This window comes from Pristiophorus japonicus, chromosome 1 (assembly GCF_044704955.1).
Source record: "Pristiophorus japonicus isolate sPriJap1 chromosome 1, sPriJap1.hap1, whole genome shotgun sequence".
NCBI lineage: Eukaryota > Metazoa > Chordata > Chondrichthyes > Pristiophoridae > Pristiophorus > Pristiophorus japonicus.
Window position 1 is genome coordinate 196,056,892 of NC_091977.1, and position 14,163 is coordinate 196,071,054.

Sequence of the window (14,163 nt, forward strand, 5' to 3'; positions counted from 1 at the left end):
GACGACGCCTGTGTCTGTGCACATTCAGAGGCCGAACTCCAGGATTTAGTTAATGTATTCACCGAGGCATATGAAAGCATGGGTCTTAAGCTTAACATCCGTAAGACAAAGGTCCTCCATCAGCCTGTCCTCGCCGCACAGCACTGCCCTCCAATCATCAAGATTCACGGCGCGGCCCTCGCCATCGTGATCCACTTCCCATATCGTGGGAGCCTTTTATCAACAAAGGCAGACATTGATGCGGAGATTCGATATCGCCTTCAGTACGCCAGTGCAGCCTTTGTCCACCTGAGGAAAAGAGTGTTCGAAGACCAGGCCCTCAAATCTACCACCAAGCTCATGGTCTACAGGGCTGTAGTAATACTCGCCCTCCTGTATGGATCCGAGGCATGGACGATGTACAGAAGACACCTCAAGTCGCTGGAGATATATCACCAACGATGTCTCCGCAAGATCCTGCAAATCCCCTGGGAGGACAGGTGCACCAACTTCAGTGTCCTCGCCCAGGCTAATATCCGTAGCATTGAAGCACTGACCACACTCTCTCAGCTTCGCTGGGCAGGCCACAAAGTTAGCATGCCAGACACGAGGCTCCCAAAGCAATTGCTCTATGCGGAGCTCCTTCACGGCAAACGAGCCAAAGGTGGGCAGCGGAAACATTACAAGGACACCCTCAAAGCCTCCCTGGTAAAGTGCGACATCACCATTGACACCTGGGAGTCCCTGGCAGAAGACCGCCTTAGGTGGAGAAAGTGCATCCGGGAGGGCGTTGAGCTCTTCGAATCTCAACGTCGCGAGCGAAGAGGTCAGGCGCAGGCAGCGAAAGGAGCGTGCGGCAAATCAGTCCCACCCCACCCCACTTCCCCCGATGAATGTCTGTCCCACCTGTGACAGGGCCTGTAGTTCTCGTATTGGACTGTTCAACCACCAAAGGACTCACTCTAGGAGTGGAAGCAAGTCTTCCTCGATTCCGAGGGACTGCCTATGATGATAATTGCGTGATGGAAAGTAAATTAATGTCACTCATATCTGTATAACATATGATTGATGATATGATGTATTTTATTGATGCAATGTTATGTAATGTTATGTTATGTAATGTTTTGTAATTAATGATAGGATCATGAAAATCATTGTAATGCAGATTTTGTACTTTCATGATGTTCATTAAATGTGATGTCTGTCATTATTTTTACAGCAGTCGTGTTGCTCTCGTGCACATGCCTGTGTAGCGTCTGGATTCCCATGACGCGAGCACCCCCTTCTCCTCCAATTACCTCATTTATTTTTTTTAGCTCAGCCAAGAGCATAGGCCATACAGGAACTGCAGCAAGCTATGCATCCAGATGTTGTGTATCTGTAAAGCATGCACTCCCATGTTCCGCCAGCAGGGAGCGCATCCCCTGAAGTCCCAAGGGATCCCAGCATCCCTTGGGAGCACTGTATATAAGCCGGCCCCCAAGGCCTGTTCCTCACTCTGGAGTGTCTTAATAAAGACTGAGGTCACTGTTACTTTTACCTTCCTGTGTGTAGTCTCAGCTGTGTTAGGAGCACAATACTGGCGGTGATACTTATTTCTGTAGGTGAGGAGCCCCAAATCTCACCCATTCTGCTGCAGGTCCTCCTCTCCACTGAGGACAGTGAAGAGGTGGAGGAGGAGCCTGCAGCAGGACCTTCCATTGTTCCTGTGGCCACATCCTCTTCAACCGAGGAGGTCGCGGGGCCAAGCACTTTGCCACAGGGCACCCCGAGTGAATCCATGCCGGCACCAGCCCCTCGGAGGTTGGTTCGGCGCAGTAGGACTCCTCCAAGAGCAGTAGATTTGAGCGTGGACATGGTGAACTTGTCCAGGAAGGGCGTCGAAATTGGTCGGGAGCTCCTCCAGGCAATGGGAGGTTTATCTGGACAGATTGGCACTCTATCCGCTAACATCAGTGAAAAGATGACGTGGATAGCGGTGGCCCTGGAGGTAATAGCCAGGAACACTGGCGCAAGAGGGCTATCAGTGGTCCCGGAATCCGGCACTGCACCCCAAGGTGCCACACCACCCTTGCCAGAGACATATTCGAGCCAGGAGGAAGCTCTTGCTTCTGGCTCGGAGGACGTTTCCTCACCTCTCCATCATCGTCCCAAACAACAGATCTGCCATCATCCCCCCCCCCCCCCCCCCACCAAAGCAGCTCTTGAGCACTGCGGCAAAGTGGCTTGGAGTTGGTTGGGGAAGGGGAAAAGGTGGGGTACAGACCCAGGGGGGAAAGGACGGGCGTGGTCGGAGGGAGGGAGTGTTTTTTTTTTTACTTGTGCGTTTAATTTTTTTTTAAATTGTTGCTTGTAGGGTTATTAGGTTAGTTGTTTAAATTGTTTGTTGCTGTTTTTCAATTTTTCACTGTTTGGGGAAGGGGGGGTGGGTGTATGCGTTTTTATTAAAATCCTTGTTGTATTTGTTATTTACTGTGTTAAAATTTTTAAATGTTCAAAATTTGGGGTGGGGGAGGGGGGGCTACTATTGTATTGTGTTGCGTTATGTTTTTTTCTGAATTAAAACTAAAGTTCTTTATTAACATTAAAACATTTTTATTTAACTTAAGATTGTTGTGCATTGTCTTCAGATAGCTGTAACATTAAACACTGGCGAGTCCATACCATGAAAGGCAAAAATTAAACGTAACATAAATCAACTCTAACTGTAACTGTCACCAACGTAATGCAAACCGTTCATTTATGAGCTGCAGACACAACAGTATTGCAACTGCATAACTACCACCGATGTTATTTCAAGCAGAACGTTCATTTATGAGCTGCTGATGCAACAGTCTTGTAGCTGTGTAGCCACCACGGGCCCTTTCCTGTGGTCTAGAGGGGGGTGGGGGCATGGTTTCAATGTCAGCCCAATTGTCTTCCCCGAAGTCATCGTCCACCTCATCTTCTGCGTCTCCTCTCTCCTGAGGTGGAGCAGCAGTCCCATCTGGCAATTCTTGTTCCCTCCTGATAGCCAAGTTATGCAGCATGCAGCACACCACAATGAATTGAGCGACCTGCTCAGGGTGGTATTGTAATTCGCCTCCTGAGTGGTCCAGGCATCTGAAGCGCTGCTTAAGCACCCCAATTGTCTTTTCAACGATATTGCGTGTGGCTATGTGGCTTTCACTGTATCGCTTCTCGGCTTCTGTCTGGGGCTCACGCAGGGGGGTCATCAACCAGCTGGTAAAGCCATATCCTTTATCATCCAGCATCCAACCGTGACCTTATGGCTGATACTTGAACAGGTCAGAGACAGTGCTCTCACGCAAGATGTCCACATCATGGATGCTGCCTGGAAATTTTGCATTGACTGCCATGATTATTTGCTTGTGGTCGACAACGAGTTGCACATTCAGGGAGTGGAATCCCTTTCGGTTCCGAAAAATCTCTGCATCCTGAAAAGGTGCTCGCATGGTGATGTGCATGCAGTCTATTGCTCCCTGCACCTTGGGGAAGTTTGCTATTCTCGAGAAACCTAGAGCCCTCTCACTCTATGCCTCTCTGGTCATAGGGAAGCTTACAAAGTCCATCCTCAGAGCGTAAAGGGCTTCAGTCACCTGTCGAATGCAGCAATGTGTGGCATGCTGAGAGCGCAAATGTCGCCAGCTGGGGCCTGAAAGGAGCCTGATGCATAGAAAGAATGTGCCGCAGTAACCTTGACCTCAACAGACAGTGCGGTCCTGATGGTGCTGTTAGGTTGCAGATCTCCCCTAATGAGCTGGCATATCTCACTGATGACCTCCTTTCGGAAGTGCAGACTCCTAAAGCACGTGTTCAGGTAAATTCAGGTAAGACCACTTCTCCCTGTAAGTGCGTCGGGTGTAAGTTCTATTCCTCCTCAGTCTGCTACCTCTTTGGGTACATAATACTCTTCAACATACTTTCTCCCATCTCTAGCCTGCAGCATGTGAGTAGTCATCAATACTAACTGAGAAATTACAGGCCCCATTACAATTACTATTATACATATTCTTCAGAAATAATAAATTTTCCTCCTAAAACTCATAAAAGAAATTCAATTCTTCCACAATATGATACGTTTCTTCAGATTTTATATACATCTTAAAATAACTCTCTCAGATTAAATCAAAACTCCCCAGAACTTGAAGCAGCCTTTTATATGAAAAGTCCTTTGAGTTACAAAATGGATTCCATAACGCTGGGTTAAGGTCAAGTGAGTGCAGCTTTTTTTCAGCGTTTTTTTGGGTGAGCAATCTTTTCGGCGATATATGGGCGAGATGTCGAAAGTAACACTCGGCGATATTCTGGGTGTTAGTTTCCATTAAAAACTATTCTGGGCAGTGCACTATTGTTGACGTCATAAAAATATGGGCGGGCGGTTTAACTAATTCTCAGCGCTAACTTGATGCCGAAACTAACGCTGGTGATAAATGGGCGTTAGTTTCCATTTTGGGGGAAAATGGGCAATATACTTCATCTCAGCGTTTAAATGGGCAGTAGTGAGGCGAAACTAATGGAAAGTCTAGCCCATAGTCACCATTACTGATGCTAGCTTTTTATTTCAGATGCTATAGTGGGATTTGAACTCATGTCTCTGAATCATTAGTCCAGGATTACTAGTCAAGTAACATTACCACTATGCTACCATTCCTGGTATGCTGCCTGACTCTTTTATCCACCATATGCAGGCTCCTCCTCTTCCACCATAGTAATGGCATACAAGGCTATGCTGTGGGAATGTTATACCTATACCTGCTTCTGTGAATCCCTCAATGCCTGTAAAGGGTGTTAGGGTAATGCTAACAGTATATTTCTGGCCCATCAGAACCAAGTGGAGGTGTCTGTAGGCAAAATGGCAAAACCAGAATCACAAATAAAAATTCCAGCTGCAAAAATCATTATTGAAACTTCTCAGGCTCAGCAATTCCTCACTTCCAACGATATCAGTTGATTCTGGAAACTGCTGTGCCTTATAAATCTCAAGCTAAGGTACCCAGAGTGTTTCAGGAGTGTAAAACCAGCAAACTCGGAGATGCTGTGCCAGTGGCCCTCTTTTTGACATATTCAAAGGTGAGCTGGGACTCAAGGGTCAGATCTATGCTCTTCTGCTGCATTACTGGAACAAATGAAACAAATGGATGTGTTCTGTGCTGCTACCATTTTAGGGACATTACATATGTCTAAACCGTAGCATATTGCAGAGTACTGTACTGCACATGGAATATTAGATCCATCAAAATAATTCTGTAAAAAGCCCTTAGTTTTTGCACCTGTGTGAAAATTACCCCCATGATTCCACCATCAACCCAGTTACTAGTTGTAGGAATTGGTGGTGGAATAAAGACTGTTCTTGTACCTCTGGGATCTAAGCTGAAATTGAGGCCATGCAGAGTCTCTCGTCTGTGCTCACTGTAAAGCTTTTGTTAAAATGAGCTTAAGCAGTCTCAATGCAGTTTCCAATGAACAGGAGCACATTGCACAAAACGGTCCATAATTCAGCTCTAATTGACATTTAACCAGCAGTCACAACTCAGAAAAGCCATTAATATGTCTAGTGTCATCAATGCAAATGCTTCATTAGTGCAGTAAGAAATTAAAGCATGTTGAACTGACTTTCAGTGAGCTTTACTTTTCTGTTAACACTTGCTATAAGGTAGTTACATTTGGTCTCAGCGTTCCTAGATTAGAAAGGGAAAACCAACTAGGATTTCCCACTCCCAATCACTATTCAATTTAGGCCCCAAATGTATAAGAACATAATTTATCTAGTGATCCCTGCTGGAAGTTGTGTATGTTCAGATATTGGATGAGAACAGGATCATAAGATCATAAGAACATAAGAAATAGGAACAGGTACAGGCCATACAACCCCTCGAGCCTGTTCCGCCATTCAATAAGATCATGGCTGATCTGATCATGGACTCAGCTCCACTTCCCCGCCCGCTCCCCATCACCCCTTATCATTTAAGAAACTGTCTATTTCTGTCTTAAATTTATTCAATGTCCCAGCCTCCACAGCCTCCGAGGCAGCAAATTCCACAGATTTACAACCCTCTGAGAGAAGAAATTCCTCCTCATCTCTGTTTTAAATGGGCAGCCCCTTATTCGAAGATCGTACCCCCTAGTTCTAGTCTCCCCCATCAGTGGAAACATCCTCTCTGCATCCACCTTATCAAGCCCCCTCATAATCTTATACATTGCGATAAGATCACCTCTCATTCTTCTGAATTCCAATGAGTAGAGGCGCAACCTACTCAATTGTTCCTCATAAGTCAGCCCGCTTATCACCGGAATCAGCCTAGTGAACCTTCTCTGAACTGCCTCCAAAGCAAGTATATCCTTTCGTAAATATGGAAACCAAAACTGCATGCAGTATTCCAGGTGTGGCCTCACCAATACCATGTATAGCTGTAGCAAGACTTCCCTGCTTTTATACTCCATCCCCTTTGCAATAAAGGCCAAGATACCATTGGCCTTCCTGATCAATTGCTGTACCTGCATACTATCCTTTTGCGTTTCATGCACAAGAACCCCCAGGTCCCGCTGTACTGCGGCACTTTGCAATCTTTCTCCATTTAAATAATAACTTGCTCTTTGATTTTTTTTCTGCCAAAGTGCATGACCTCACACTTTCCAACATTATACTCCATCTGCCAAATTTTTGCCCACTCACTTAGCCTGTCTATGTCCTTTTGCAGATTTTTTGTGTCCTTCTCACACATTGCTTTTCCTCCCATCTTTGTATCGTCAGCAAACTTGGCTACGTTACACTCAATCCCTTCTTCCAAGTCATTAATAGAGATTGTAAATAGTTGGGGTCCCAGCACTGATCCTGCGGCACCCCACTAGTTACTGGTTGCCAACCCGAGAATGAACCATTTATCCTGACTCTCTGTTTTCTGTTAGTTAGCCAATCCTCTATCCATGCTAATATATTACCCCCAATCCCGTGAACTTTTATCTTGTACAGTAACCTTTTATGTGGCACCTTGTCAAATGCCTTCTGGAAGTCAAAATACACCACACCCACTGGTTCCCCTTTATCCACCCTGTTCGTTGCATCCTCAAAGAACTCCAGCAAATTTGTCAAATATGGCTTCCCCTTCATAAATCCGTGCTGACTCTGCCTGACCGAATTTTGCTTTTCCAAATGTCCTGCTACTGCTTCTTTAATAATGGACTCCAATATGCTTGGCTATGATCCCTGTCACAGTTGAATAGCCTGCCAATATTCACGATTGAAAAATGGCAATTTGTCCAAGGTACCAGGTGCTACAGATGCAAGGAATTGAGATCTTTGGGGGGGTGGGGTGAGGCAATGGAGGAAAGAAAATTAGTAGAATAGAATAATTAAAGGTTGCATTTTCATATTTGCAGGTTACAAAAATTTACACAAAGGATTGTATGTTAAAATAATATTGATTCCACAATCTTTATTTGGAACACTTAAAAATAAATTACAATGTACCTTTCTGGTTATCATGAGCTAAAGAAATTTGGGATCCAAACTGAGAATATACATCAGATGAGATTGAAGTCACATCCCCAACCTATAAGAGGAAAGCACAAGGTTATTTAACAAGTAGCATAGGCTTTCTATAATTTGATTCCAGTATGTCAATTTGCATAAATCAGGTATGGACAAAATCTACTAAAGTTTGTACCAGTATTGTTCCGCAGCATTTCTTGAAGATAATAAAGGGTTTAGTGCTCAGAGCTGAATCTTCCAGCCATTCATGTGAACCTGCCACCCCTCTCAACGGGTACTCTCTCTTTGCAACCCCCCTCCCCCAAAAAAACCAGGATCTCTTAACTGTCTTTAGCACTGCCATTATTTCAAAAAGATCATACAGATACAGTTTACAATATTAAAATGTTCTCTCCCTGCTGGTGAAGAAACACAATTATTGCTGCTTACAAATCTTTTGGGCAAACACAGAAACACACTGAGCCAAAGGGACCTTGAAAAAACAGCCAAACTGCCAGAATGATATTCAGCAAGTGACCTAACTGCACTAGTGAAGGAGGCATCGTAGGTCCAGCCTGAGAGCTCAAACCAGAACAAGTGAAGTGTGTGGCTGCTAGTTACGTGACAAAGATCCAACTGGTTGATTTTAAAGATGCATTGAATCAGCTGTGGCTCAGTGGTTAGCTCTGATACCACTGAGTCAGAAGGTTGTGGGTTCAAGTCCCACTCCAGGGACTTGAGCACATAAACCTAAACTGACACTCCAGTGCAATGCTGAGGTAGTGCTGCACTGTCAGAGCTGCTGCCTTTTGGATGAGACATTAAACTGAGGCCCTGTCTGCTCTTTCAAGTGGACATAAAAGATCCCATGGCACTATTTTGAAGAAGAGCAGGGGAATTATCCACAGTGTCCTGGCCAATATGTATCCCTCAATCAACATAACAAAAAAACAGATTATCTGGTCATTATCACATTGCTGTTTGTGGGAGCTTGCTTGTGCGCATATTGGCTACCGCGTTTCCCACATTACAGTGCTTCAAAAGTACTTCATTGGCTGTAATGCGCTTTGAGATGTCCGGTAGTCGTGAAAGGTGCTATATAAATCCAAGTCTTTCTTTCTTTTCTTTGAGGAAAATCAAACACAGTGTGGGCCCTCAGATTCTCGAGAAGTACAACTGCTGGAATAAGGAATATGGAGGCACTGCAGTTAATTTCTGAGATAACACCAGCAAATGCTCCACTCATTACTGTAAGGGCTTACCATTATCAGCACAGTACATCCAAATGACTTTAGCCTTTTAGCAGAATAGTTTAAAATTCAATCAAATAATGAGAAAAAACATTCTGGCTGAGTTTGGTAACATTAAAAAGTATTATAAGTAAAAGGTAATTCCTGTTGCCGTCTGGTGAGCAACCTAGTACAAAGATGCGATGCAGTTGCAAATATTTTGGGGTTGAAATTGCTTTAGGCCTGTTATTGGGCCTGAAATGGTGCCATGCGCCAAAACTAGGAGGTCTGAGGCTGGCCTGAAATTGTGCCTTGTGCCTCATTAATATTAATTGAGTGAGCTGTCACGCCTGTCATGCATCCATAGGCTTCTCGCCCATGTTAAATTGTAATGTATGTAAAATTTATAATAGTGTAAGACTTGCCACCCAAGGGTCACCTGCACACCTCGTGCAAGCAAGTATAAAAGGTTGCCTGCCATGCTGCTTCAGCACTCTGGAGTTTGATTAAAGAGACTAAGGTCACATCCGTTTGAGTGTACAGCATACAGTCTTATAGAGTTATTCTGAACATAACACTTGGCGATGAGTAACAGATCACGAACTTTCACGCGGTCATGGCTGCCGTTGGTATTCTTGAGAGATTTGTTGAGGGTAATGATTGGGAAGACTTCATTGAGTGTCTTGACCAGTACTTCGTGGCCAATGAGCGGGATATGGACAGTAACGCGGTCAAGTGCAGGGTGATTCTCCTCACCGTTTGTGGGTCCATGATATACGGCCTCATCAAAATCTGCTAGCACCAACAAAACCAATGGACAAGACATATGCAGAGTTGTGCACGCTGGTTCAGGAACACGTCAAGCCGAAGGAGAGCATCTTAATGGCCAGGTATCGCTTTTATACGCACCATCGCTCAAAGGGCCAGGACGTTTTGAGCTATGTCGCCGACCTAAGATGCCTTCCGGGACCCTGTGAATTTGCTGAATTTTTGGGTCAATGTTGTGGGACTTTTTTGTGCTTGGAATCGGCCACTAGGTCATTCTTTGCAAACTGCTGTCTGCCGAATCCCAGATCTGTGAGGTTATCCACTTTGGTGGTAAAAACAGAGAGACAGACTATTATCTGAATGGTGACAGATTAGGAAAAGGGGAGGTGCAACGAGACCTGGGTGTCATGGTACATCAGTCATTGAAGGTTGGCATGCAGGTACAGCAGGCGGTTAAGAAAGCAAATGGCATGTTGGCCTTCATAGCGAGGGGATTTGAGTACAGCGGCAGGGAGGTGTTACTACAGTTGTACAGGGCCTTGGTGAGGCCACACCTGGAGTATTGTGTACAGTTTTGGTCTCCTAACTTGAGGAAGGACATTCTTGCTATTGAGGGAGTGCAGCGAAGGTTCACCAGACTGATTCCTGGGATGGCGGGACTGACATATCAAGAAAGACTGGATCAACTGAGCTTGTATTCACTGGAGTACAGAAGAATGAGAGGGGATCTCGTAGAAACGTTTAAAATTCTGACGAGTTTAGACAGGTTAGATGCAGGAAGAATGCTCCCAATGTTGGGGAAGTCCAGAACCAGGGGTCACAGTCTAAGGATAAGGGGTAAGCCATTTAGGACCGAGATGAGGAGAAACTTCTTCACCCAGAGAGTGGTGAACCTGTGGAATTCTCTACCACAGAAAGTTGTTGAGGCCAATTCACTAAATATATTCAGAAAGGAGTTAGATGTAGTCCTTACTACTAGGGGGATCAAGGGGTATGGCGAGAAAGCAAGAATGGGGTACTGAAGTTGCATGTTCAGCCATGAACTCATTGAAGGCGGTGCAAGCTCGAAGGGCCGAATGGCCGACTCCTGCACCTATTTTCTATGTTTCTATCTGAACAAGGCCATCACGATAGCCCAGGCTTTCATGTCCATTAACGATAACACTAAACAGATATCTTCTCAGCATCGAAGCTCACCGACAAGTATGTTGCATAAAATAATGCCTTCAGCAGGCAGAACTGTACATGGCAGGGCCTACACGCCTGCAGAGGCCAGACCTAGGATGACTCAGAGTCTGCCGTGGAGCATGAATGCGAATCCATTAATACCATGTTGGCGCTGCAGGGGTAATCATCGGGCCCATCAATGTCGATTCAAGCACTACGTGTGCAAAGGCTGTGGCACAATAGGGCACCTCCAGCGAATGTACAGACGTGCTGCGACTCACCACGTGGCAGAGTCGGCAGAAGATGACTGATCCAGTGCGGATCATGCTGAATGAGTAAGAGAGGCAACTCAACCCGAGGCTGAAGAGGAAGTGTATGGGGTACACACCTTCACTGCCAAAAGCCCTCCGATAATGTTGAAAGTCAAATTAAACGGCATTCCAGTTTCCATGGAATTGGACACTGGGGCGAGACAGTAAATTATGAGCCAGAATGCTTTTGAGAAACTGTGGGGCAACAAGGCACAAAGGCCAAAACTAAGCCCGATTCATACAAAGCTGCGCAATTACACCAAAGAACTCATACCAGTCATTGGCAGTGCGGCAGTGAAGATATTGTACGATAGAGCTGTGCATGATTTATCACTTTGGATTGTATCAGGCAATGGCCCATCGCTGTTCGGCAGAAGCTGGCTAGGAAAGATCCGATGGAACTGGGACGACATCAAAGCACTGTCTTCAATGGATGACGTCTCGTGCGCTCAAGTGCTAAACAAATTTCCGTCGCGATTTGAGCCATGCATCAGCAAATTCACAGGCGCCAAAGTGCAGATCCATCTAAACCCTGATGCACTGCCCGTTCATCACAAGGCCCGAGCGGTTCCATATATGATGCGGGAGAAAGTCGAGATCGAACTGGACAGACTTCAACGGGAGGGAATTATATCGCCAGTCGAGTTCAACGAGTGGGCCAGTCCAATTGTTCCGGTGTTGAAAAGCGATGGCACGGTCAGAATCTGCGGAGACTACAAGGTAACGATCAACCGAGCCTCGTTACAGGACCAGTACCCACTACCCAAAGCAGTGGATCTGTTCGCAACGTTAGCAGGGGGGAAGTCGTTCACCAAGCTGGATCTAACCTCTGCTTACATGACACAGGAGCTGGCTGAATCTTCGAAAAGATTGATGTGCATCAACACGCACAAAGGACTGTTCATATATCACAGATGCCCTTTTGGGATTCGCTCGGCTGCTGCCATCTTCCAGAGGAACATGGAGAGTCTGCTGAAATCGGTTCCGCGCACCATTGTGTTTTAAGACGACATCCTGATCACTGGTCGTGACACCACCGAACACTTGCACAACCTGCAAGAGGTTCTAAAGCAACTGGGCAGATTGGGACTCAGGCTGAAACGCTCTAAATGTGTTTTCCTGGCGACAGAGGTCGAATTTTTGGAAAGATTGCAGCAGATGGCATCACACCCACGGACTCTAAGACGGAGATATCAAGAATGCACCCACATCACAGAATGTGATGGCGCTGCGTTCGTTCCTGGGACGGCTCAATTATTTTGGTAACTTTCTACCCAGGTTAAGCACTTTGCTGGAACCTTTGCATTTATTGCTACGTAAGGGTGACGACTGGGTTTGGGATAAATCTCAAGAGACAGCCTTCGATAAGGTCAGAAATCTGCTATGTTTTAACAAGTTACTTGTACTGTATGCCCCTTGTAAATGTTTAGTACTAGCTTGTGATGCATCTTCGTAGGGGGTCGGTTGTGTGTTACAGCAAGCCAATGTGTCAGGCAAACTGCAACCGGTTGCACATGCGTCCAGAAGTTTATCTAAGGCTGAAAGAGCCTACAGTACGGTTGAGAAAGAAGCATTAGCATGTGAACACGGGGTTAAGAAAATGCACCAATACCTATTTGGACTCTGGTTCAAGCTCGAAAACAACCACAAACCTCTTATTTCACTGTTTTCAGAAAGCAAAGGTATTAACACCAATGCTCCGTCCCACATCCAAAGATGGGCACTAACATTGTCTGCGTATGACTATGTAATCCACCACAGACCAGGCACTGAGAACTGTGCTGATGCCCTCAGTCGGCTACCATTGCCCACCACCGGGGTAGAAATGGCGCAACCCGCAGACTTGTTTCTTATAATGGATGTTTTTGAGAGCAAGGGGTCACCCGTCACAGCTCGCCAGATCAGGACCTGGACTAGCTAGGATCCTGTGCTATCACGAGTAAAAAAACTGCGTCCCCAATGGGAGCTGGTTGGCTGTTCCCAGGGAAATGCAAGACGAAATTAAGCCGTTTTACTGATGCAAGGATGAAATGTCCATCCAATCAGATTGTCTCCTATGGGGGAATCGTGTGGTTTTTCCAAAAAAAGTCAGGGAAACATTTATACATGATCTACACAGTACCCACCCAGGTATAGTCGTGATGAAGGCTATCACCAGGTCACACGTTTGGTGGCCCGGCATTGACTCCGAATTGGAGTCATGCGTACACCAATGTAACACTTGCTCACAGTTGAGCAATGCACCTAGGGAGGCCCCACTGAGTCTGTGGTCATGGCTCTCCAAACCATGGTCCAGGGTCCACGTAGATTTCACTGGCCCCTTTCTAGGAAAGATGTTCCTAGTAGCAGTGGACGCTTACTCTAAATGGATTGAATGTGTAATAATGTCATCATGTACGTCCACTGCCACCATTGAAAGCCTCCGGGCCATGTTCGCCACCCATGGTTTACCTGACGTCCTTGTTAGTGACAATGGACCATGCTTCACCAGCTCGGAATTCAACAAGTTCATGACCCGCAATAGCATCAAACATGTCCGGTCTGCCCCGTTAAAGCCCGCATCCAGTGGTCAAGTTGAACGGGCAGTCCAAACTATCAAGCAGAGCTTGAAACGTGTGACGGATGGTTCCCTGCAGACCCGGTTATCCCGGGTTCTGCTCAGCTACCGGACGCAACCCCACATGCTTACCGGGGTTCCCCCGGCAGAATTGTTAATGAAGAGAGCACTCAAAACCAGGCTCTCCTTAGTCCACCCGGATCTCAATGATCATGTAGAAACCCGGCATAACGTGTACCACGATCGCGCGTTTGTATCGCATGACATTGAGGTTAATGACCCTGTGTTTGTTCTTAATTACGGTCATGGTCCCAAATGAGTTGCTGGCACTGTTTTAGCCAAGGAGGGGAATAGAGTGTTTGTTGTCAAATTTCTGAATGGACAAACATGCAGAAAGCATTTGGATCAGACCAAAATGCGATTCACTGACAACCAAGAACAGTTTGAAGAGGACATTATCATCATTGATCCACCAACACACACCCAACCAGCAAGCGACCTCGCTGTCAATCACGAGGATGAACCCACCATGCCCGATAGTCCGATCAGACCAGCCGCTGGGGGGGGGGGGGGGGGGGGGGGGAGGCGTGTGTGGAGTGATGTTATGTATGTAAACTTCATAATAGTGTAAGACTTGCCACCAGGGGGCGCACCTGTTTGAGACCCAAGGGTGACCAGCAC

At 46.0% G+C, this 14,163-nt stretch overlaps 1 protein-coding gene across 2 annotated transcripts in view; it reads right to left on the minus strand.

Moving 5' to 3' along the window:
* LOC139267865 (low-density lipoprotein receptor class A domain-containing protein 1-like) overlaps positions 1–14,163 on the minus strand; it is a 140,134-nt gene that overhangs the window by 94,660 nt on the left and 31,311 nt on the right. For both annotated transcript variants that reach the window (XM_070885943.1, XM_070885942.1), the window contains exon 2: positions 7,451–7,532. In XM_070885943.1, the coding sequence (XP_070742044.1) occupies positions 7,451–7,532 (82 nt within the window). The remainder of the gene's footprint in view (positions 1–7,450; positions 7,533–14,163) is intronic.